At 40.5% G+C, this 23,360-nt stretch overlaps 1 protein-coding gene across 17 annotated transcripts; it reads left to right on the forward strand.

Moving 5' to 3' along the window:
- The first annotated feature begins 745 nt into the window (after positions 1 to 745).
- Positions 746 to 23,360, forward strand: etv1 (ETS variant transcription factor 1). 17 transcript variants are annotated; one of them, XM_040030697.1, is made up of 14 exons: positions 749 to 1,389; positions 1,653 to 1,762; positions 1,982 to 2,029; positions 2,285 to 2,372; positions 2,682 to 2,729; positions 6,945 to 7,136; positions 12,596 to 12,725; positions 13,544 to 13,732; positions 14,644 to 14,891; positions 17,576 to 17,647; positions 17,748 to 17,816; positions 17,910 to 18,079; positions 19,562 to 19,663; positions 21,773 to 23,360. In XM_040030697.1, the coding sequence occupies exons 2-14, from the start codon at positions 1,718 to 1,720 to the stop codon at positions 21,992 to 21,994; spliced, it is 1,623 nt and encodes a 540-aa protein (XP_039886631.1). In that variant the 5' UTR covers positions 749 to 1,389; positions 1,653 to 1,717; the 3' UTR covers positions 21,995 to 23,360. The 17 variants fall into 17 exon arrangements, with proteins under 17 accessions (XP_039886638.1, XP_039886631.1, XP_039886629.1 ...); XM_040030695.1 differs by having other exon boundaries at positions 750 to 1,393; XM_040030699.1 differs by having other exon boundaries at positions 752 to 1,393; positions 17,579 to 17,647.

Raw genomic sequence — 23,360 nt, forward strand, 5'->3', positions numbered from 1 at the left:
ACTGTATTGTTGTATTTATTGGCAGTTTTGGTCCTCGGGGCTGTATGTTTGACATCCCTGCCCTTAACTACTTTGGCATTGAAAATAATAGTTAAATTAAGATTTTGTTATGATAAATAACACTTGCTGGATGTCACATACTTACTATTTTTAGAGTTTATTCGGGCTCTGAGAAGAATTCATGGTAAATTGCGAAAGCGTGTTCATGCGAATAACAAATAAGTACCCATATGTCCAATACAAAATCTTGTTTTGAGTATTGACACCAGTGTCATCAGTTTAAGGCCTAAAAAGAGAAACATAAGCACATCGATATTCTCCGAAATGCTGGTTTTTGGTTATTTCACATAACTAACATTTTCTATGTATTGTTTAAACTGAAGAAAAGAAATGCACAGATCAGACGTAACCTGTTATTAGTATACATTATCACAGTGGCTTTTTGAAGTCATGAAGCCATATTTTTTTCTATTGAAAGAATAAAGTGCATTTGCAACTTTTAATGTTTTAATATCGGTGTTAACTGCTAGTAACTGTACTGGCCAACCTTGGTACTGGTATTACATAATATTAAATGTAAAGCAAATGTTATGCTTTAGCTGTAAAACTACACGATTAAAACTTTCCATGACATTCAGGTTTGGGATCCGGACTTCCCTCTTAATTTAAAATGGTTTGAGGAAGCGATGGTTTGAGGAAGCGGGGTTCAGTGGGATTTCTTTGTTTGTTTGTTTTTGTAGGATTTTTTTTTCTGCCCGCTGACCTGGACTTTACTTCCAGGTCAGTGCCTTCTGCAGGTCTCAACAAAGTATCCCTTTACAGGAGAGGGAAGAGCTGGCGCTTCAGCAAGTCCCCCTGGAGGCTCTTCAAAACACCGTTACCATGGACACAAACTTGACCGGGAGAAGAGTGAGTGGTGTGTTTGTGTGTCTCACACTGTATGCGATTGCGAAAAAACGAGAAGGAGAGGGGGTGAAGACGTGCGCGAGAGGGCGGGGGTGTGCAGGTGCAGTTTGCATGTGTTTCAGTGTAAATACAAAATAGTGACACCAAGTTGTCATGAAGTTTGGTGGCTAGTTTCGGCTTAAAAACGCAAAAGTCCAAACTTAAACAAAGCGAGATGAGCGCACGACAATGTTGTCATTGACTTCGCCCGCGCTTACCGCCTGCAGCCGTGCGTGATTGACTGCCAGCAATCTGATCCAGTGAAAGACATTGACAACCAATAGGAAACGGAGTGCGGCTTGTTTCCATGGGAGGCCCCGGGAGGCGATGCCAAGCCGCTAGAAAGCAACACAGTGAGCGGGGAGAGGCGCAGGCAGCAGCCGGGACTGTGGAGATCCTGCAGCCGCTCTGTAGCTCTCAGCAAATGAAAGCGGCGCGAAGTTGGTAGGTAAGTACATGCAGTTTTACACACTTCCTCTCATTTCTAAGTTTATTACTAAGCGAAAAACATTTTGGTGCGCCCTCTAGCTCAGCGCGCTGCTCGTTTACGCACCAACTTAACTGTACCGCATGATCGCCGGAGGTGCCGTCGGTCATTCCGGGCTCAGAATAATATCAGAGGGTTCATACACTGAATAAAACAGAGATTTAAACCCGAAGTTCTTCTCCTCCTTATTCCTGCTTCCTATTTATCTGCCTGTTTGAAGGGTGGCCGGACAGGAGACTGGAGACTTTGCAGATTGCTCGCCCGTTAAAGCCACAACAGTGCAGAATGGATGGATTTCACGATCAGCAAGTGCCTTACTATAACTCCAGAGTGAGTGATCACTGCCTCAAAAGAAGAAAAGTTGAAATGAAATCAGTTTCACTCATCCTTCTCTTCTTCCAGCTCCCACCCCATTAAGGAAAATACTTCATCTTGATTTTTTTTCTGCCTTTTGTACTGTGGATGGCTGTTCTCTCTAATGCATTCTATTTGTTCTGATCTCACCTCTGTCTTTCTCTCTGCTGCTGCCAACACTCATTTCTCCCTCAGGGACCATTTAAGTTTCATCTAATCATCAAAGATAAACAGCCAAACAAGGTGCCCATTACTTTACCCTGTGTTATTGGTTATGCACCATGTAACAACTTGTTAATTATGCCTGATAAGTGAAGCACAGACCCCTTTGCATGGGTCAAGCTTTAGAAGTGTGTGAGGCATTAATCAGAGGCTCATTGAGGCTCTTTCATTTGCTATTTCAGTTGCACATGTGATGCAGCCAACAACAGAATTACTGCTCCAGCAAGAAGAAGAAAAATTGATGAGTGTGTGTGTGTTTTCTTTCTTTCCCAAAAGCTGCAAGAAAAGACAACGAGCTGCGAGAGGCCAGCAAATGACAGAAAGAGAAAATTCATTAAGTCCGACCTGGCTCTGGACACTGAAGGTAGGACAGAGGGAGAAGTTAATTTCACGGCTTCTAAACATTTAGCAAAATTCAATTGGTTTGTGGCCACCTGTGCTGCTAACTACAGAATCTCAATTACAGCACAGCGGCCTGTGATGATTCTCACAAGCCTCTTTTCAGTGGTCAGAAACACAAATTGACTTGTTATTAGCTGCACACATGCCCAGTGAGCTCCAATGGCATATCAGCCAGTAATAGTGAATGCACTTGTTTCTGATACTTCTCTTGAGCTTTGACTGTTTTTCAACTGCCTTCAAACCTTGATCTCTGCCTCGGTTTCCCTTTCAGAGCTCTTCCAGGACCTCAGTCAGCTGCAGGAGACTTGGCTAGCAGAAGGTGAGTGTTTTAAATCTTGAGCAAAAAAAGGAGGAGAGATGGGTAAAAATGAATAGGTTGTGAGTGTTGTGGGGGGGGGGGGAGGCTGCTGCCTGGAGTTACATGCCTAGCGTCGCAGTCCAATTAAAAGCCTGTGTGGAAGAGGCACCTTGTGTGTCATGCATACATTAGAGACTGTGAGCGAGGGGTCTTGAGGGAGACCGAGGAGGCTCTACCCAGAGAGTGTCATCACAAATTACCAGGAGAAGGCTCTCCGACGCTCACTGTCTCTTCTGCTTTTGGCAGGAGCTAACGCGCTGCACGCCAGCCGCCACTACCTCCACCTCCACCAGAGCTCTGCTGTAGCCTACCAGCTCTCTTACTCTCACTCACTCTGTCATCTCCTCTCTCTCCCCTTTCTCTCTCTCTCTCTTTCCCTCTCTCTCTTTGCTTCCTCTCAGCACACCTCTCTATCTTGTACAGCTGTACCTTCACCTTGTCTTCTTCAATTTCATTTCTTGGTGGCAAAAAAAGAGAGAATGGATCTATGAGAAATTTTTTTTCTCCGCAAACTTCCAAAACAGCAGCCAGCTCTCAAAGCGACAACTGATTTTTATTTTTTTTTTAATATTACAATTTTCTTGCTTTTTAAATTTTTTTTTCTCTAATGGCAAGACTTGCTCATTGTGGTCTAACTGAGACGTGATGCTTCAGGATTTAAGTGCGAGCGTCCTCTTTCCTCCGTGTCTGCAGCACCGAAGTTTTGGTTAGTGGTGAATATTGTTCACTTTTGCTGTATTTCTTTGTGCATGCATGTTGGACTTTTTTGTCGACATCTCAGAAAGATGTAACGTACCTTAATATTGCATGTAATCTCAAAGTTTATATCCAAGTAAAAAAATATTTTTACAGTAAGAAGTATAATTTGAGATATATGTGAAGTGTTTGCTTTGCTTGCAAACAGATGGTGTAAAGTTGTACAGTGTGAGAGAACACAACTGTTTTATAAAGTTGGATTTTGAAGTAGTTTTTGCAAATATATATAAACCAGAACAATTAAAACAAATTCTAGTGTTTTGTCTGCAAAATGTCCAAAGCACAGGGTTAAAATGAAGTTTGTAAGTCACTTGATTACAATTGCCCCAATTATTGTACTAGACTATTATTATACTAGACTAATTCTAGACTTTGCTTTACTATAGCTCGTTGGCTAATGTATAAAGTGCTATATGTGTTAGAAACTCACTGATTTATGTGCATTTTTCATATAGTTTTAAATTAAGGTTTGATAATGAAATATTAAAATTGAAAATGTTGTAGAATTGTATAAAACTGGAGTTGGAGTTATTATATTGTAATGCTAAAATGTTCTGCTTCATAATTTGGTTCATTTAAATACATTAACACCAAAAAGCATTTAGTCTAATGAGACGCTGATGTTAGTTTTACTGTACTGTCTTGTTTCATTTAAGTCAATCAAGTCATCTGCAGTTTGTGAATTTAGAATTTTTGTGTTCTGTTACCCGTTTGCAGCAATAAAAGGCTGCCTTCTTTTTTTCTAACAGTTCACACGTCGTAAAGCAATAATTCTAGTTGTCGTAGAATAACGTGTGCAATATAATTAAATAAACTTTAATACTTTTTTTTAACCATAGGATAGAGTCGTAAAACATTTACTGGAAGAGTGTCGAGATGAATTTTTCGCTTGCTCCCTTTACGCAGCCAAAGAAGACTCAATCATTTATTCGCTCCATCTATTCTTTAACACATGTAAAAACGCTCGCAGTGCAATCCAAAGCTTTTAAAAAATGAGAAGTATTCTTTAAAACAGATATTGGAAGAGTTGAGCCGACTCGGAGCGGCAGCGAGGTGAGATGAGGCGTCGCGGCTCGCACCGCAGGGTGTGTAAAAGAATAAGACACGATTTTAATATTTCAGTATCCAAAGTGGGAAAAGAGACAGCGGCTGATAAGAGGTATTACTGTTAAAGATTACAGTTCTGCCTGTCATGGATCAATGTGATGATGTGCGCCTCAAGATTGTAGATTTAATGAATGACTTCCTGTCCATTAAGATGAAAAGGAATACCTTCCCATTTCTGAGATTTATTAGTTCAGGTAATTGGAACGAGAGGAGAAATTATGAGCGACAGACTGAATTTCCGAATCCCGAGACCCAAGATGTTGAAGGTTGATCGTTGACATGCGAATCTGTGACCTCCCCCCCCCAAAACTACATCTGCCTTCTTTCTTCCATACAGTATTTTAAACTCGTTTTAGTTTCTTTTTTGTCAAAACAAAACAACAACAAAAAATGTATTGTACTTCTCAGATTTTTTGCTTTAAGATTGTTTTTCCTTTTTCCTTTGTTCACGCACTGGTGTCTCTGCAAAATTTTTGTGCTGATAGCGTCATTTGTCTTGGAAATCGTCACAGGCAGAATGATAAATTTGTTTAAAACTCAGCCCTGCTTACTGCTGTTGCAGGTTTAGACAACCATTCAAATAGTCTCAGGCCTCGTGTTTACAACCTTCCTCTTCTTTACCCTCGCTCCTGTTTTCCTTCTGTCCCTCTCCCTCCTTTTTTTGGTTTTGTGAATGGCGGCAGATTTCCAACTCTGCCGTTCTCCCCAGGAGTTTGTTGCAGAGATCAGCTGGCTCATTCACAGACTGAGGCCAGTGACTCATCCATCCTGTACTTCCTTTTGGTCACAGAGAGACTGCCACCTTCTTTGTGTTTAATTTATTAATTTATTTTTATTGTTTCTCCTCTGTGTCCGCTGAAGTTTCGAGAGATGTTGTGGTGCTTCAGCTGATTAAGAACTTGGTTTTTTATTAGGAAAAATTTGATTTCTTTATAAGGTTTGAGTAAGTGTTTTCCTAACACTGTATCTGTTACATATTATTACATTTTCTTTAATTTATTACAAAAGTAGCCCTGTGTAAAATCTCCTGTTATGTCTTAATTGTTTCCCGCCAAATTAATTCCAAAAGGCCAAAATAGAGAGCTGGTAGCTCTACTACACAAACATATGGAGTGAAGTTGCTTGTGCATATTTATTTTCTGGCGTCTGCACCCGCTTGACATTTTTAGAAAATAAGGAGCAATATCTCCTCTTCATCTGTTAATTGTTTACCCTCCTCAATTCTCACTTCTGGGAAGAGAAATAAACCCACGCTTGACCACATCAAGAGTGACAAAAAAGGAATATCAGTCATTTAAAAAAAAAAATAGGATCTCCAGACATGTCAAGGCATGCTGCACATACTGTGATAATGAGGATCCAGCTCATTTTGTTTATAAATAGATGTGCTAATGACACATTTAAATCTCTTTTTGCCTATCACCAGAGAGACTGAAACTTAAGGGACATGAAGAACTGTCACTGAGTGTAAATATGTGTTATATAAATATGTACATGCCTAATTGGAGCCCGAGTGGAGCAGGGCTTCATTATTTTAGCATTAGCCTGAGTGCAGGGGTGTTTGAAGCGCAGGTGAAGCTTTGGAGGGTTTGGAACAGACCTAACTCGGTAGGTACAGGTGGATTCACCAGTAGGGAAGAAGCCAATTAGATACTGTTAACAATGGGTGTTTGGCTGCTGGCAAGGAGCGAGAGCCGAGGCTGCAGAGCAGTCAATGGACAAGTCGACCTCAGGAAGTGAAAGTAGACGGTCAAAATATTATCTGTCAGGTACGAGTTTGTTGGAAAATATGACTCAACTGCTTTAGTAAATATCAGGGAATGTGTTAGTCACAGCAGTTCAAGGTTATTTAGTCTTTTGATTGCATCAGAATTGTCGTCTTGGGGACTTTTTGTCCCCTTTCAAGCCGTGAAAGTCAGATTTTATTTTCAGAAAGAAAAAAAAATTAAATTAAGCTCTTTTTCTACAACAAATCAAAAGTGTTTTTGCTGTTTTCTTTTCTCTCTCTCTTTTTAAAGGGAATGATATAGATATAAAATTGAAAAGAAGTGCATAGAAAATGGACATTTGAACAACTGGGCTATATTTGGATAACAAATGCGTAAAACCACTGAAAGTTTAAGAATGGATAAAAAAAAATCTTTATTAAGATGTGTTTTTTTAAATTCATTAATTGATTTTAATTTGCATGATTATTTCTATGACTCTGAAGATTTACAGCATATTGAAATCTTCTGCACATTTAAAATGATAAACACATTAAAAACACTTTTTTAGGCTTCTTTTCTTTTTCTTTTTTTTAACTGACAACAGAAGCAGGCAGTGCTGGGATTGGCCAAACTAACATCCCAGAGGACTGTTTGCCAGAGGACAAAGCTGTGATCAGTGCTGCGGTGTCCATCAACATCAGAAACAATCAATCCCTTTCTTCTTCTCTGCTCGTGTCTTTAGCTCAAGTTCCCGACAATGATGAGCAGTTCGTTCCAGATTTCCAGACTGAAAACTGTGAGTAAGAAACCATGTCGCTTTTCTCTGTGTCTCTTTGTCTGTGCATGTGTTATGTTTATGTGTGTGTGTGAACATCTGTGGCGTTTTTCTTTTTTTTTCCACTCATCTTCACTGGTGTGTTTGTACTGGCGTAAAAAGCAAGTGACTGTGTGTGTTTTTCCATGTCTCTCAGTGCCCTCACCTTTGCTTGCACAAGTGCTCTCAGGAGAGCTGCAGCAATCGTGCAGGTCTACAGGTGCATGGTTTGGGTTGGGGGGTTATCTGTGTGTGTGTGTGTGTGTGTGTCTCTGTTTTCCCTTGTTGTTCTTGGGACCGCTACTGAGATATTATTGCACTGTGACTTATTTGCATAAGAAAACATCAAAATATTGTGGCTAACTTTTTTTTAGGTAGTTGAAGTGGTATTTTTAACTCCAGGTAGTCCAAACTGCTGTCAGTTGATGTCTGTTTTGAATTTTCTTTTTTAATAAAATCTTAAAAATATGCTCCTCCTTGACCTTTCCCCAAACTCCTTTTTTGTGCAAACCATGGAGTGTGGTTATATTTTCTAAATCAGGCGGTGTAATATTAAGTACTCCTGCATTTATCCTTCTTTACTTGGAGGTTGGCTGGCCTTCTTTTACACTCCCTATCCTTCACTGGAGATTTTAAAGCATGAAAGCAAGTATGATCTGTTTTTTTGTGCTTTTTTCCTCCTTGCTCTACATATTTTATCCAACAAAAGGACAAATTCTGTTTCTAAGAATACTTCCTAAAAGTTTTAAAACATTTTCCAATGTCTGACAAGAGTTCATTTTTCACTCACAGTGATGAGGATAAGCTAGTTGGTCGTACTTCACCTGGCTGTATACGGTGGTTGCACACGGTGACTGGTTACTTGGCACGGCCCATTTCTGGAGGAAGTAGTGCCAAGGTGGGGACAGAAATTGAGTGAGTGGAACTCAGTGGGACCCAGATAGAGCACATGTCTTTCATTTGAGCCAAAATGCACATTAAACTGTGAGAAAAAATACAAAACCTCCCGGTGTCCTCAACACCCTTTAACCTGCAAATGAAAGTTGAACAAAAGGCAGAAGTTAGAGTTTTGAACAAGAACAAAGAGAGAAGGTCACATCTGACATTTAGTTTGGCAACTTTAATTGCATTTCAAGATTTAGTGGTCACAGATAACAGTTTGGTAAAATGAAGCTGTAAGAGATTTGGCATCAAGCGAGATCACAGGCCTTTTAACTCCATGTGACTCAGATCACAGCCTGAGATTCTCGAGAAGGTTCCCGTTGGTGGGCTAGATTAGAAACCCGAGAGGGGTTTTTCTTTTTTCTCACTTTATTTTGCCACGAGTACTCCTGCTCTCTGGAAATGACAAACCTGAGGGGATTTGCTGGGCTACAGGCACTTGACTTTAGATGTCCTAATCTGATTTGGCTTTTAATTTAACTTGTGATTTAAGTTGCTCCAAAAGTGAATAAATGCGCCTTAAATCTAAACACATAAAACTGCATTAAACTAGTTATAATAGTCTAAAACATCCATTAAATGTCTGCACTTTATTTGATTCGTTTCATCAATTTTACTTTTTATAATTGTTCAGAACACTACAACACTAAAGACAACTGCTGTGTTAAAGGCAAAACATTTAAACTATGGGTGTGACTTAGCCTTGCCTAAAACCCAACATGGACTAGTGTGGTGTACAGTAGATAACCAGAGGTCACCAAGACTGTCCTGATGTCCTTCAGAGGTAGCCAGGGTGGGTGGCCATAGTGGCAGGAGACTGCTGACCATCTGAATTGTCCTGTTGGCAAACCTGCAGCAGGCTGGAGAGGCACTAACAGATGGCAGGAGGGTGAGGGCACCGTGGTTGGGCGCATGAGCAGGCATCCCAGCCGGCAGCTCTCCCATATGGGTTTTCACCAAGCCGAGAGATGGAGAGGCAAACGGTGAGACAGGGAGAAAAAAAGGTGAAGGTGAGGAGAGATAAAGCTGGAAGTTAACCCTAAAGAAAAGGCAGTGAGAAGATAGGGGCCGTTATGAAAATGGCAATATTAAATACTTTTAATGTCACCGAATCTAGTGAGAAATCCAAAGCTAACAGACAACTGATTCCACACAAATCAGTTACAGCAGCTTTTTCGTCTGTGAGCTCCATTGTTGCTCCAAAAACACTGAAGTGACTCACACTGTTGCACTGGGTAACATCTCCCTTTGTTACGATCAACGTGGGCACTCTCTGTTTTGTGTAAATCCCACATACTACCTCCTTGCTCCAAAAATACTCAGTACTGCCCATGTATGTGTTGTATATTTGTGTTAATCTGCATTTGAAAATAGTTGAGTCTGAAAACGTGTTTGAGCCAAATTTGTAAAGGTTACAGTGCTTAGCCCTTTAAATAATTTTCATCCTATCCTCAATAGCGTGGTGAAAATAGAAAAACAATACATTATTTACTCAGATTTAAAAAAACTAAAAATTGAATTTTACAACATTAAAATAATTCACAACAGATATTAATATGACAGTTGTGAATTATTAATGAACTTATCAAATTTGATTTAAATCAAACGTAAAACAAGCTAACAGTTAGCACAGTTAGCATTAGCCAAGATGTCCTATTTAGTTTGCTATTGATGTAAGCTAACTGCTACAATTAACAAGAAACATCTTATTTTATTGAGATGAATGTTTTCAAAGAAAATAAATGTTACCCCTAAATTTTTGTTCCTGTACTGCTGAAATAAAATTGGCAGCAATAGTGAAATAGCTGTGATTTTATATTCCTAACAGAATAATAATAAAAAATCTGAAAAGAATAGGAAAGACATTTATTTTGAAGGCTTAAATATTGCAGCACATGAGCTGGTGTGTTCTGTATTTTCATGGCCAGACTCATCTTTCCTCATGAGAAGCTGTTGCAGCTTCTCTCAATGTCAACTTTGCACTCTGCGTCTATGCGACACAGAACCAGCATGTGAGCGGCCTCGAAGCGAAAGTGTCCTCAGGCTGAAGGAGGAGAAGGAGAAATTTCTTTGTCTCAAACTCCAACACAGATGCTTACCATTAGCATAACTTAGCAGGGAATGGAGGAGTAGAGGAGGTGTAAAATGAGGCCACACGTTACCAGCAGATCTGAGCCTCCATCATTTAACAGCAAAGGCGAGCACCTACAGTAGGTGAAAATGGAATGGAAGGTTTTTCGCTGTTGCCAAAAGACCTGTATTTTTTTATGAATGGACTAGAGAAATATCTGCCAAACGTAGGCTCCCGTTCTGCCAAAACGCACAATTTGTACCTTCAAAGTTGACAACAGCCGGAGCCAACAGTTATCTGATAGTGTACTGAAAGGACTGGCAAACAAACGGCTGCTAAAATAAAAATATTCGAATTAAGTGTTGTTGGAAAATGCAAAAAAAGGTTTTTTTTTATTTGCATGTGCCACGATGTTTAAAGGAAAGATTTCTGTTTAATCTGTGCTGCAAAGGCTAAAGCAAATTGCCCAATGTTTAAGTCAGTGGTACAACGAAGAAAAGAACATTTGCATTCAAAATAGACCCAGTAATTGTTCTAACTGCCTCTTCTTTAAAACTGCCTACCATCTTAGTTAATCAATATGTAGATAATGAGAGCAATCAAGCAGTGATGGGCATGACATTCTGGACTAAAAGGGAAGTCTCTGTTTTAGTCAGAGGCAATGCCCTCGCTATTGATTTGTGTACCTTGGCACCCCGCTGACAAAATCTATTGTGACATTTCCATTTCTAATTTAATGCCCTGTGCTGCAGCACACATGAAGCCATTGTTTAGAGCTGATGTGGCGCTTACGTTTAACGGCAGCATTTTTATAGACGTTGTTTCAATGTCATTCATTGTTAAATAAAGAAAGGAATTATGGTTCAGCTTCAGGTGAGCTGTAAGCAAGAAGCCGGTGGAGTCGGCTCTTAAACTAAACAAATTCATGTGTGTTTAATGTAAACTGTAATTAGCCTGACACTGATTGTGATCTTGACAGCCAAAGCTGAGGTATTGTTTTGAGTCCATAATCTCTTAACAAGGCTTTGCGATGCCAGCGTCAACAAAGGTCTCCCCTCAGGAAATGTCTCTTTGACCTCCGATCGATGACCCAGAAAAGGTCAGGCCCCCAGCGAGGGCTGCAAACAACCCCTGAGCTTTGTCATGCCGGGCCCGTGTGGCCCATCACCCAGGGGGCTCGACTGTGCGTCAGATGGGGTGTTGGCAGATCGACCCCTGCTCGTACAGCAGCTGTCTGTCAGCCGTGAGAAAACTCCTCAAAACATCCTTCTCTCTCAACTCCTTGTAGCCTCAGAGACCTTCTTGTATTTAAAAGAAAAACAGTCCTTAGCCACATATTTAAGTTTCTCTAGTACTCAAATATCTAAATGTTTGCACTTGAGTTGGACCAAGAGTTGATGGACTTTCTCCATTCATAATTCCTGGTTATAAAAGGAGAGGGCCATCTCTCAGTCTAAAACATCAATCAAAAATGATCGTCTTCAACCGCGGCTGGTCCTCTGTTGTGTTTGATAGAGCGCTGTGGGATGGCTTCGCTGTTGCTCTGTGAGCCGTCGCGGTGAGACGGCGATTGGCGAGGCAACCTGAGCCTGACTTCATTCTGACTGACTGGCTTTTTCTTCAGAAGCACAGTCAATTGGATTAGCGTTGATCATGACTCTAGATGATGGGATGTTAATCAGGACTGATCAGGCACTTAACAGCCTCTCAGATGCACCGAGCTCACTGTGGGGCCATAGGTAGAGATCGCAGGCCCCCATTCAGATCAATGAGACTTGTTGTTGTCGTCTGGAACTTATTGACAGCCAGCTGAAAGCAGATAAAGCATTTATTGGAGCTCACCGCACACCCTGTTTCATGATTGTCATATTTCACTACCAGAGTCCCCGTCAGGAAAGGCTGAATAAATGGGATTTGAAGTGAGTTGTTTGTGTAAGTGATGGCCTCAGATGTCATATCCTTTGGCAGATGGATGCTTAGAAAAGCAAGTGTTTTTAATATATCCATCACGAGTTCTCTTAATTAGTGATGGCTTGGCACATTCATGCCTGCTTGTATCTGCACTGTAACATGACTTTTTCCATTGTGGGTAGAGCTGCTGTGTGCAGTTCTGAAATTTAATTGTATTTTAAGTTTTGAAATTGAATCTGCTGTACTTAAATAAAACAAGCAGTATTTTTTTTCCAGACTGTGATCATCTCATTTAATTTTTGTGAAGGATCTGTCAGATGTAAATGAAGACAGCGGTTTTAGTTTTCATTCATTTATTTTTTCCGTCCTGTGATTGTACGAATTCTGTCTCAGGTACTTACAAGCCAATCCAGAAACAGTCTGCTGCTAAATGAACAAAAAAATAGTCACAACCTTAAAAAATGTTACAGTTTGACAGAGTGTAAATGTTAATTGTTCTTCCTCCTTCCCATCGTAGTGGCGTTCCACGGACTGCAGCTGAAGATCAAGAGGGAGCTGCACAGCCCGTGTTCAGAGCTGAGCTCCAACTGTAGCCAGGAGCGGCCCTTCAAACTCCAGTATGGAGAGAAGTGCCCGTACAGCATCAGGTGGGCTCCCCCCCACCGACACTTAAAACATCTTTTACAAATTATTTAAATGCTTTTGTACATGATACCTTTTTCAGATTTGTAAAGAAAACACAGAAAATAACATTTGGTTCCACATTCCTCACTTTAACAGAGGAATAAATGCAGGTGTGAAGGTTTATTGTAGGACAGTGATGACTAAATACTCACTTTAGCTTATCGTCAGTTTACTCTTGGTGAAGAATCTTTATGCTTTCTATACATTTGACATTTTTTTGGCTTTTTCATTCTGCATTGTAATTTTTATTTAACTGGAAATGACTTGCTAATCATTCCAAACTGCAAATCAAAGGACATCGAGATATGTACAGCTTTGGGTGGTGACTCTGAAGACATTAACGAGATATTTCCAATCAGAGGTATTTATGTGAGATTATGGCAGTCATGTTAGTTTTAATTGTCTGTTATAACTGAACTGAATCAGAGGGTTTCTGGAACCGCTGATTATGGAGTGGTTTAAAATGCCATTGATTCTAACTGCAGTCTGACATAAATGCCCTGAGGTAGTTTGTGATGCATTTCTTCACTTTGTGACATCTGCTCAGAGTCTTTACATCCAAATCTTGCACAAGGCTTCATAATTTATACAGTAAATCAAATCGGTTTAGAAAACAGTGAAAGGATAGTTGAGTGGGTAGGGCATTTGTTCCAAACTACCCTAAATACAGACATCTTAAGACGAAGCTATCAGTTAAATAATCCTTAATTAAAAAGAGTTTAAATCGTGTAACGTACACTGGCAGTAACACAGGCATCTTTGACTCTTGCTATTACCCCAGTGCCTATGAGCAGAAGCAGCCCACAGGAATGAAGCCCTCCAGCCCAGTGACACCCCCCTGTAGCACCCCTGTGTCCCCACTTCATCATGGCTCACCCACGACGGCCCCAACGCCCAAACCAGACAGGACCTACACCCACATACCGCCCTCGCAGCCTCTCCCTGATAACGCCTACACTATGGACCACAGGTACTGCAGCCTGCAGCCTCTTACATTTACATCACATTTACATCTGGTGATCTTAGCTGGCAGTTGTACCAAGGATAGATTACAATAAGGTCACAGCAGCAGATGCACATCTGAGTTTCTGTTTTTCATTGAGTGAATCCTCAGTGGGCGGGGCCTGCAAACGACAACTTTCCCAACCATCGAATGCCATGTGGTCATCACTTGACTTTAGTGCTTTGAAATAGAGCTCATTCAATAAATCAATAGCAGAATGGAAAAAACAAAAACAACAAACAGACCTACTAAGTTAATTATTTCAAGCAAAAGATTTTTTTTAGGTGTGAATTTTCCAGTTTAGGAGTAAAAATGTCAGATTTCTCTTATAATGTAATATAATGGATTTAAATGACACTTCCCTTGTGATTCTCAAATTATTAAAGGAGAATAGAGTTAGCTAACATTAACATCCCTCTGCACAGTAACACAGTTGGCGGATGTGCACTGTATATAGAAAATACTTTATACATGAAACTTTTCAAAACAAGTTTTGTGGATTTTTAGAGTAATCAGGACACAAGAGGCATTTTACTTCTGAGTTACTCCCATGAGCACCACAAGCCAAGTGCCATAGGATAAACATGTATATTTGATTTTGGTTTGAGATTCTTTAATTCAATTTTCAGACAAATATTCCAAACCTTTCCTTTATTTTTTGCTTTTTTTGGTCACCTGTAGGCATAAACATAGGGGAAACAAAAAGGCAAGCACTTGAAAACATCATTACGGATTTCAGAATTTTCACTTCTCTTATTGATTCATTGATTAGTAAAACAAAATGTACATGTTCTTGATTTATCTCCTTTTTGTCTCATCAAGTCGTTCACAATCAGGAGTCAGTGTCATGAATCCACTGAATTTGTCGTCTGTCTCAGATTTCGACGTCAGCTCTCAGAGCCTTGCCACTCGTTTCCCTCCCCGCCGACAATGGCTCGGGACGGCCGGCCCATCTACCACAGGCAGATGTCGGAGCCCAACATCCCTTTCCCTCCTCAAGGCTTCAAACAGGAGTACCCCGACCCCCTCTTCGAACACCCGGCCATGATGGGGGCCCCTATTCCCCACACATACCCAGCCGGCATGATGATCAAGCAGGAGCCGAGGGACTTCACCTATGACTCAGGTGAGCGATTTGAAAAGATTTCTGTTGTTTGTGCTCCTTCAAACTCCTCTGGTAAGTGAAAGAGCAGAGAAGTGATAGCTGCCAGAGCATTATCATTTCAGGAATGAGAGAAGACATGGCGGGAGGGGGCGGTTTTATTGAGTTTGCCCATTATTAGGGCAGGGGATCTGGTTGGGCTGGGTGTCTGTGCTGTTCGCCATTTCCTGTGGTGCTCTAATAGAAAAAAAGGAGGGGGCTGAGCCTGGTCACAATCCAGAATCTGCCCTCCCACGCTTGTCCGCTCCCTTCGGTTAGAGAGTAAAGGGACCTAATCATCAGCCAGAGGCTCTGTGGAGCCTCTGTGGAGCCTGAGGCTACCTCAGGACATGAATGAACATTCGCTGGATTGCCGGGTTCATTCAGAAGGCGACAGAGTGGACCCAGGAGAGGAAGAGCTGGAGGAGAGTGTGTGTGACCAGTCAGGGGGAAAAAGCAACCTCCAAACACCAAAACATGTGGTGCCTCATTCACATCTCTTTAAGTTACACCTGGTTTTCCTAACAGCAGCTCTGCAGTTTTTGTCATTGAGGAGTCAGGCAGCTGTGATTTTTGGTGTTTTCTCGCTTTTCCAGTGGCAACGTTACTTTGCAATAGATGTGTTTACCGAGTTTCACAACTATGTGGCTTCTAAATGCCAATTAGCACAACTGAAAAATGTATCAAAAAGAGAAAAAAAAAAATAGAAAAGAAAAGAAAAACAAGGTTCGGTCCAAAATAACCCTGTTTTTTCACAGTTTCTTGGGTTTCTTCTGGCCTATTTGCAGCAATGTTATATGCATCAACCATTATTCTCTTGTTTTATTCGGGTTTTTTGTTCGCAAATTTGGCCAAATACAGGCAAAAATTACAGAGCCCAAAATGACACTGGCAGCTTGATTTTCTCTTTAGTAATAACAGTCAATTCTTACATTTCACCGGGTGAAGCAAAGTGTTTTTTCATAGATAAATGAAATGGCTTTAACAATTAGAAGAATTGTTATTGATACAAGTAAACTGTCTACAAAGAATTGTGTGCAATCATAAAGCAAAAGTGGTGAAATATATTCGATCAACTGTTAAAATACCAAAAGGTCTTCCTTGTGTTGTGTCCACTACTTGGACCAAGATGTCCAAGAAGGAGCATCAGAGTGAATTTATTAGCAGCCACAGTGGGGCATGTTGACTGGAGCTGGACTGTTGAGAAGGATGGGAGGGGATCTGGTAATTTCATTAGCAGCAATTTCCTCTACAAGTCCATTACTTTGATGAAGCTCAGAGAAATGTTTATGGGTCTAAATGAAGGGCTTCAGTCTGTTTATTGAACATTCACTTTGCAGCCCATTTGGCTGTTTTTTTGATCGCAGCATCTCATCTGTGTTGTGGGAGGTTTGGACATATACAGTAAATGGAAGAGTCGATTGGACAATGTAGTAAAGCCAACCGGTAAATGAAGGAAGAGAATTATGTAGTGGGGCATTTCTATCTTAACCATTTAAACCTACGATTTAAAAAACTGCTTATGTCTATATAAAATTACATTTTTGGTTTAAGAATTATTCAAGTCTTTATTTGATCTCTTGTTATAGCCATGATATTGATAAACCACGAGTGAGAACTTTTAAAGGTGCAGTTCACTCAAAAATCTATTTTAGTTGGTTGGTAGATCTTATAAGGAAAAGAAGTGCTTTGAAATCAACAAGGTGGGTGCGATTTAGGAAAAGGCAGATATTTCTAGAGCTGATATCTTTAAACCTGGCAAATTTGCATTAAAACGATCTAAACTTGGAAAAACACAGAACCAGAGGAAGTGTGTTGGGGGGGGTGAATTGTTCCTTTTTGACCCCAGAAAAGTGACCGTCTGCATTTTGCACAGTTTATTTTAACATCAGCTGAAATGTTGCTCAAACATCAGGACTCAATGTTAAATATGTATAAAGTACAGAATCAGCGAGTATTTATCACCACTGAAGAACTGAGCTGATCTGTCTCCTCAGGCCAGTGTGGGCGTGGCCTGATGAACAGCGAAAAGCATCATAAACAACATCAAAAAGTGTTTGTTCACATTTTGAATGTATTGGTAGTATATCTTGACTGTTTTACAAAAGCGTGTGTCCATTTCAAACAAGTGAAGAACTCGTGAAGACAAATAAAAGAACATGTGAAACAAAGCAAACAGCTTTGGCAGAAAACTGTATACTCACACTGGATGCAGTCAGTCATAATAAGAAGCTGATTGAGAAGATACACGTCAACCGTTTTAGCTAAACGTGCTGCAGCTGCACAGCGAAAACGTCAAAGAAACTAACACCTGCAGGTCCGTTTAGTTTTGATCTCAGAACGTGTGTAAAATAATCATCATGAGCCCTCGTATTATGAAAAAACTTACATCGTGTCAGCTCCTGTTTTCACACGAGCGCTGTGTTTTATTCAGTTGTAAATCTTCCTCTGAGTGGAGATGCTCGGGGCTCGTATCGGCAGTGTGATATAGTGAGCTCGCCCGTGGCTGGAAGCCATCGCAGCGCTGATGCTGAAGGGCATTTTCTTTAATCAGAGCCAGTGGTGCATTGAGTGAACAGGCTTTGACTGCTCTCAGATAACTGAGATAGTGTTCTTAATGCTGCCTTCGGGCCCTTTAACACCCACTCTCATTCTTGCCTGGGTTTCAGCAGAAGTGCCTAGCTGCCATTCTGTCTACTTACGGCAAGACGGCTATCTGGCTCACACTAACAGGACTGAAGGTACCAACGATGTTACGTGTGGATGTTGTGGTGGTGCACGTATGGGTTTTTGCTTCATGTGATATCAAACTGTCTTTTTTTTTCCGATCTTGTTTTCCAGGTTGTATGTTTGACAAAGTGGCGAGGCACTTCTACGACGATACCTGCGTGGTGCCTGAAAAGGTGGAAGGTGAGTCCTGCAGTGACTCTTAAAATGAAAAGTATGCCACGTACCAACGATTCTGCCCATCATACAATAACCATTTTGCCCCGTTTTCTGTAGGCGACATCAAACAGGAGTCGGGCTTGTACCGTGAGGGCCCGTCGTACCAGCGCAGAGGCTCGCTGCAGCTCTGGCAGTTCCTGGTGGCTTTACTTGATGACCCGTCCAACTCCCACTTCATTGCCTGGACCGGCCGTGGCATGGAGTTTAAACTCATTGAGCCAGAAGAGGTAAGAGACACGCAAAGGCACTGTCACAAAAAATCTTATTTTTCTATATTGTAATCCTGAATTTTACTCCTTTAAAAAAATCTGTTTTTATTTTTCATGGCTTTTATACTTAAGCTTTTTGGACAGTCTTAGGTAAATGTTGCATTGTATTTCACTACATATATTGTTCAATAAAATCTTTAAGAGGTTTACCTACTTTCAGCTACTCAGAAGTAAATATTTGCTGCTTTGGACCGTTTTATGTAATTACAACTTAAATATATTTGGGTCGTAGACTTTTGGTTAAAAAAAACGAAGTGATTAAGCAGTGAAAGAAGGTAAGAAGGTAAGGTAAATCACTGCAAAACCAAATGAGGTCAGAGGTCAACGTGTGAATCAGTAATATTTTCTGCTCTCAAAATGCAGTAGACTTCTTTAAAAAATAGTTCTTACTGATCAGAAGACAAAGAGAGGAATCATTCTAACTGACAGGGAGCAAAAACGTCTTACATTTAAAAAAATATATATTATTGCTTTTCTTTAACACACAGGTTGGGGTAAGGGTTTGGAGTTAGGATTGGGATCATCACAGACGATGACTTGGACCTCAGAGGGTTATATATTCTACAGTCCACACTAAAGCCAACCAAGTGACCCTGATGACCTGCTCCTGTTAAATATTTCACAGGACATATTCCTAAAAATATAACCCATGTTGGCGGTTGGGCCTTTTGAAATGGAAACAGAGGCAGGGTTTGTGTATGGCCACATCACACACAGTGGGGCTCAGTCACTGCTGGAGGATGAAGGAGGATGCAGGGTGCAGGCAGGGGGTGAAAGTGTAGAATGGAGGAGATAGATGAGTACCGGGCAGTGGTCCACGCAGCCCGATGGTGTCTAGAAGCACGAGCCAGCTGCACCTAACAGGGGGCCCCATTCATGCCATCAGGTGACCAAACGCATTTGCTTTGAGGCGCCGCAGACAAACGTTAGGTAGCGGTTTCTGCATTTGCAGCATGTCAGCGGTTGCGGGGACAAGAAAAAATGTGAAAAAGAAAAAGCAGAAAAAACACAGTTGCATTGATCGGGGAAGGTATTATAGGAGATAAACTGTGAGAAACAAACAAAAATGAAAGTAAAAAGCAGAGTTTAAAAAAAGCGAGCAGCTAAGAGAATGCCGTGGGGCTGTGGGTTTGGACCGTGAGGCCGGGTGGCGGGTGGTCTGGTAGACAGGTGCTGTAACATCTGCTGCCTCCTCCGCTGGGTGTGTGACAAGCTCCTAATGAACACATCCCTGGTCAGGTCTGCACAAGCTGGACGCGCTCTAATTACTGTTATTAGGAAAATATGGATCGCTAAGTTTGTTTAACATTTTAGCTGCTGCAGCGTTCCTGTCTGGAAATCAGGGCAACCGTGCTCGTTTGTGTTAGATAAGTTTGCTTTCTGATAATGCTCTGTTTACTGACTGTCTTTATTGTCTTCATGTTCGTGTGTGTGATAAAGGTGGCACGTCGGTGGGGGATACAGAAGAACCGGCCAGCGATGAATTACGACAAACTCAGCAGATCATTGCGCTACTACTACGAGAAGGGAATCATGCAGAAGGTAAAAAAAAAATACAAAAGTTGTATCAACCAGTTATAGTTCATCTGTTACACTGAAAGGGATCCAAAACTGTTTCACCTTTTTTCTAAAAGATTTTTTTGATGTAAACATAGTATGAAAACAACTCATTTGGCTGCTATACCTGGCCTGTGTTAAAGGCGCTCCCATTCCCCCAGGTGCCTTATATAAGGAAAAGAGTGTCTCAAAAATGGTGAAACAGCTAAAAAAGTTCATTTACACTTTATAGCTGAGAAATTGTAATTGTAAAGCTTTTTTCTGTATTGTGTGCAAAAATCAGTTTTTGCCAGGCTTGCGGCTCGTGTCCGCTTTACTCTTAAAGTGAAACACAGATATGTATGTTAATTTATCAAGTTATTCTTTGAATTAATCTTCATTATAGTGCATGTAGTATTTATGTAGTAATGCCAAAAACAGATGTTTATAAACAGCAAACAAATGAGTAATAAATACATATATTTCTTCTTCTTTGCAAGCTACATATTCATTATATAAGGGAAAGTAATCAGTTACATCATCACCATCAAACATCACTGTTTGATGAACCAGCTACGTCAAAGTGTCCCTGCAGTAAAACAATTGTTCAGCAAAATATTTACAAAAACAATAGATGTGCAAATAATGACCATTCTTTTTGAGATCAGCTACCACGCATGTATAATTTGTAAGGATTTGATTGTTATACAAATAATTTCCATAAGCTGTATAGATGTTGATTAACTTGGTACTGGACTAAGTTTCTTTCAGATCAATTAGTGCGTTTAGAGTTAGGACCTACACTGCATATGCTGTGATCATTGTCATAAGATTATTTATGCAAAAATACTTCAGATCAAGAGTAATGATTTTTTTTTTAACAGAATACTGGATAAACACACTTTTCTGTCAGGTTTTTTGTTTCCTGAGGTATTAGTTTGACAGTTAGAAGCATCTCCAGAAAGCATTCATTAATAGGCAGGTCAGAAGAGGTTGAGCACTTTTAGGTGGAATTATACTTTGCTGGTTGGAGGTCAAGAACTGCTGGCCAAGTTTAAATAAAATAAGGAAGAAACAGCAAAGAAAACATAAATCTGCTCCTGAGATCACTTTTACCTCTGAGAAGCGATGAACAGTTTATAGCTCCTTTATTTTCTACCAAATCCACGTGTGACATAAGACGTTTAAAAAAGCAATCAGTGTCTCAAAGATAATTTTAGAAAACTTAGTAAAACCACTCTATATAATTTATTCTGGTGTTTTAAAATAACTCTTTTAATGGATAAGCTGTTTTCGCTTAGGTTGGGGATAGTTCATTTGTTTGAAGTGGGTTTGTATAAAACACTGATCCACAAAAAACAAAACAAAAAAAACCAATGCATGGTGGTTAGGATGCCCCAAAGCAACAAAGGGGACCAGCACAGAAGCTAAAGCCACGTGCTGCTGTGCTCTAGATCAGGAGCACGAAGCATTTTAGTCACCTAAAAGTAGTTTTTGTGCACTTTTTAAAATATTTGACTATTTAACGATTGGAGAATTGTCAAGTCATTGTATCCACATCAAAGCCAGCAGATACTATTTACGAGTTACTGGACTATTGTTGTCTCGTTTGGTTGGTTGGTATGTGTTAATGTGTGGTGCTAGTGTTTTAATGGCTTAATTTAGATCAGATTCGATGTGTGAAAACGCAAAAGTCACACGGCATTAGAACGGCCATTTTTTATTTTTATTGTGAGTGGGGGCGGGGCTCCATGAGTCAGAGAGTATAATGAGAGAGCAGAGATGCAAATACTGCAAATTTTAATGAAGCTTTTTGTAAACAAACATCAAATGATATGGATACAAATGCTATTAACTAATCCTGTATCTTGTTTGAAAACACTTAAAGCTCAAAGCACCTCTTCTTTAGTGCGGTGTGGAGGCCAAAGCAGAATTGTTGATGACATTTGGAGATCAGCTTTAAAAGTTTAAAAAATGTTTTTTTTATTATTTTTTTTAAAGATATTTAATCTTTTTTTTCCATCTGGTGGATTAAAGTGAAAGATTACACTCAGTCACTGTAGAATATGCTGTGGAAAAATGGTTTAAAAACAAGACCTCTCCGTCTTTCTCCAGGTGGCTGGCGAGAGATATGTCTACAAGTTCGTGTGTGACCCCGAGGCCTTGTTCTCCATGGCGTTTCCTGACAATCAGCGGCCGGTGCTGAAAACTGACATGGAGCGGCAGATCAACGAGGAGGACACGGTGCCGCTGTCGCACTTTGACGAAAACATGGCATACGTACAGGAGGGACCCTACTGCCAGCCGCACCCCTACAGCGAGGGCTACGTTTATTAACGTCAGCCCCACAAAACCCACACCTCCACCCTACCCTCCTCCCACCTGCCTCCATCCGTACACATGAGACTGTCGTGTCCTCTAACTCGCAGCCGCTCGGGGAATTAGACTGAACACACACATGCAGCGGCGCTTCCCTTCCCCTCTGTCTCAAACACGTACACGTCCTTTTGCTCTTGTCTTTCTGACCGCACAGCAAGATGGAGAGTGCACTTTATGGACCGGAACGGCACGATGTTAGCCTGCCGGGGGCTAGCTATGTGATTGGCTTTTTACTCATTTAAGTTTGTACATTAATGTGGGAATCATTCCGTTTGTTTGGTTGTTTTTTGAAGTCCTTATGATTTTGAGCATGTGCCGCCCTAACGAGACTGGACTAATTTACGGTCACTTTGATCTCCTGCTAAAGAAACCGTCTCATCTACACTCACAAAAGATGGCCATTTGTTTGACTGTCTTTCTTTTTGTCTTCATCCTGTACTGGAAACGTGTTAACGATACTTTTATGGTGAAGTGACATGATTATAGACTTGAAAAAGTAATGTGATTATAAAAGAGACATTTAGCTATCAGTGAGAACTGCCTCGCCACCGGTCTGAACACCGCACCTCTGTCCGTCAATGCCCGTCGTCCAATCAGACTGTAGATTTCATCATGTAAGTGTTGTAATGACATAAACTCCACTGGATCCTCAGCAGCTCAACAACCTTGTGGGTCAGTAAAGATGAGACTTTCGCTTACAAGGACGCACTCCGGGAAAAAAAAATGTCTGGATGACAAAAAAAATACTTTCTCTGCGTCACACGTGAATGGCCTGTGTTTAGGATCGAAGACAAAGCTACAGGCTGCTGTAAAATAAGTCATTCACTGTAAACAGCAGTGTAATGCGTCAGAGCAGGAGTCACTCATTCGTCCTTCAGGTGTTCAGTTTTTCAATGGATAACAGGTGAAAAGTGTATGTACAGTCAAAGTGGTTACAGCAGCCAGTCAGTTCATATTCAGGATAATGTTTGCATCCCCAGCTAAAAAACAAAAAACATCTGATTTCATTGGCACAGACAATAAAAAGGAAAAAAAAAGATATAAAATCAAATTTCTCCCTTGAATTGTTTTCGGTTTTGTTCCAGGTGAACGAGAGGTGTATATTTTGCTTAAAAACTGTTGCTTTGCCATTAATAGGTTGCTTTTTGGTTAAAAAAAAAAAAAAAAAAAACAACGTAAAAGAAATATTTAGAGTTTTATAATGTGATGAATAAAAATCATGGTATATTAAATTGTTCCATTGTATAATCAGGTAAATGCACATTTTGTTGCTGCTTCAAATTGTAAGTGTATTTTCTAGTCTCGAGAAAATGACAACAGGGGG

This window comes from Simochromis diagramma, unplaced genomic scaffold, assembly GCF_900408965.1.
Source record: "Simochromis diagramma unplaced genomic scaffold, fSimDia1.1 OVJJ01000361.1, whole genome shotgun sequence".
In the NCBI taxonomy this organism is placed as follows: domain Eukaryota; kingdom Metazoa; phylum Chordata; class Actinopteri; order Cichliformes; family Cichlidae; genus Simochromis; species Simochromis diagramma.

What these genes read in the sequence shown, in the direction of transcription:
- etv1 (XM_040030697.1), top strand. Translation starts at nt 1,718, where the DNA reads ATGGATGGATTTCACGATCAGCAAGTGCCTTACTATAACTCCAGA. An exon ending in GGAGACTTGGCTAGCAGAAG is followed by an intron (nt 2,730 to 6,944) that starts GTGAGTGTTTTA and finishes AACTGACAACAG; the next exon opens with AAGCAGGCAGTGCTGGGATT. An exon ending in AAGTGCCCGTACAGCATCAG is followed by an intron (nt 12,726 to 13,543) that starts GTGGGCTCCCCC and finishes CTATTACCCCAG; the next exon opens with TGCCTATGAGCAGAAGCAGC.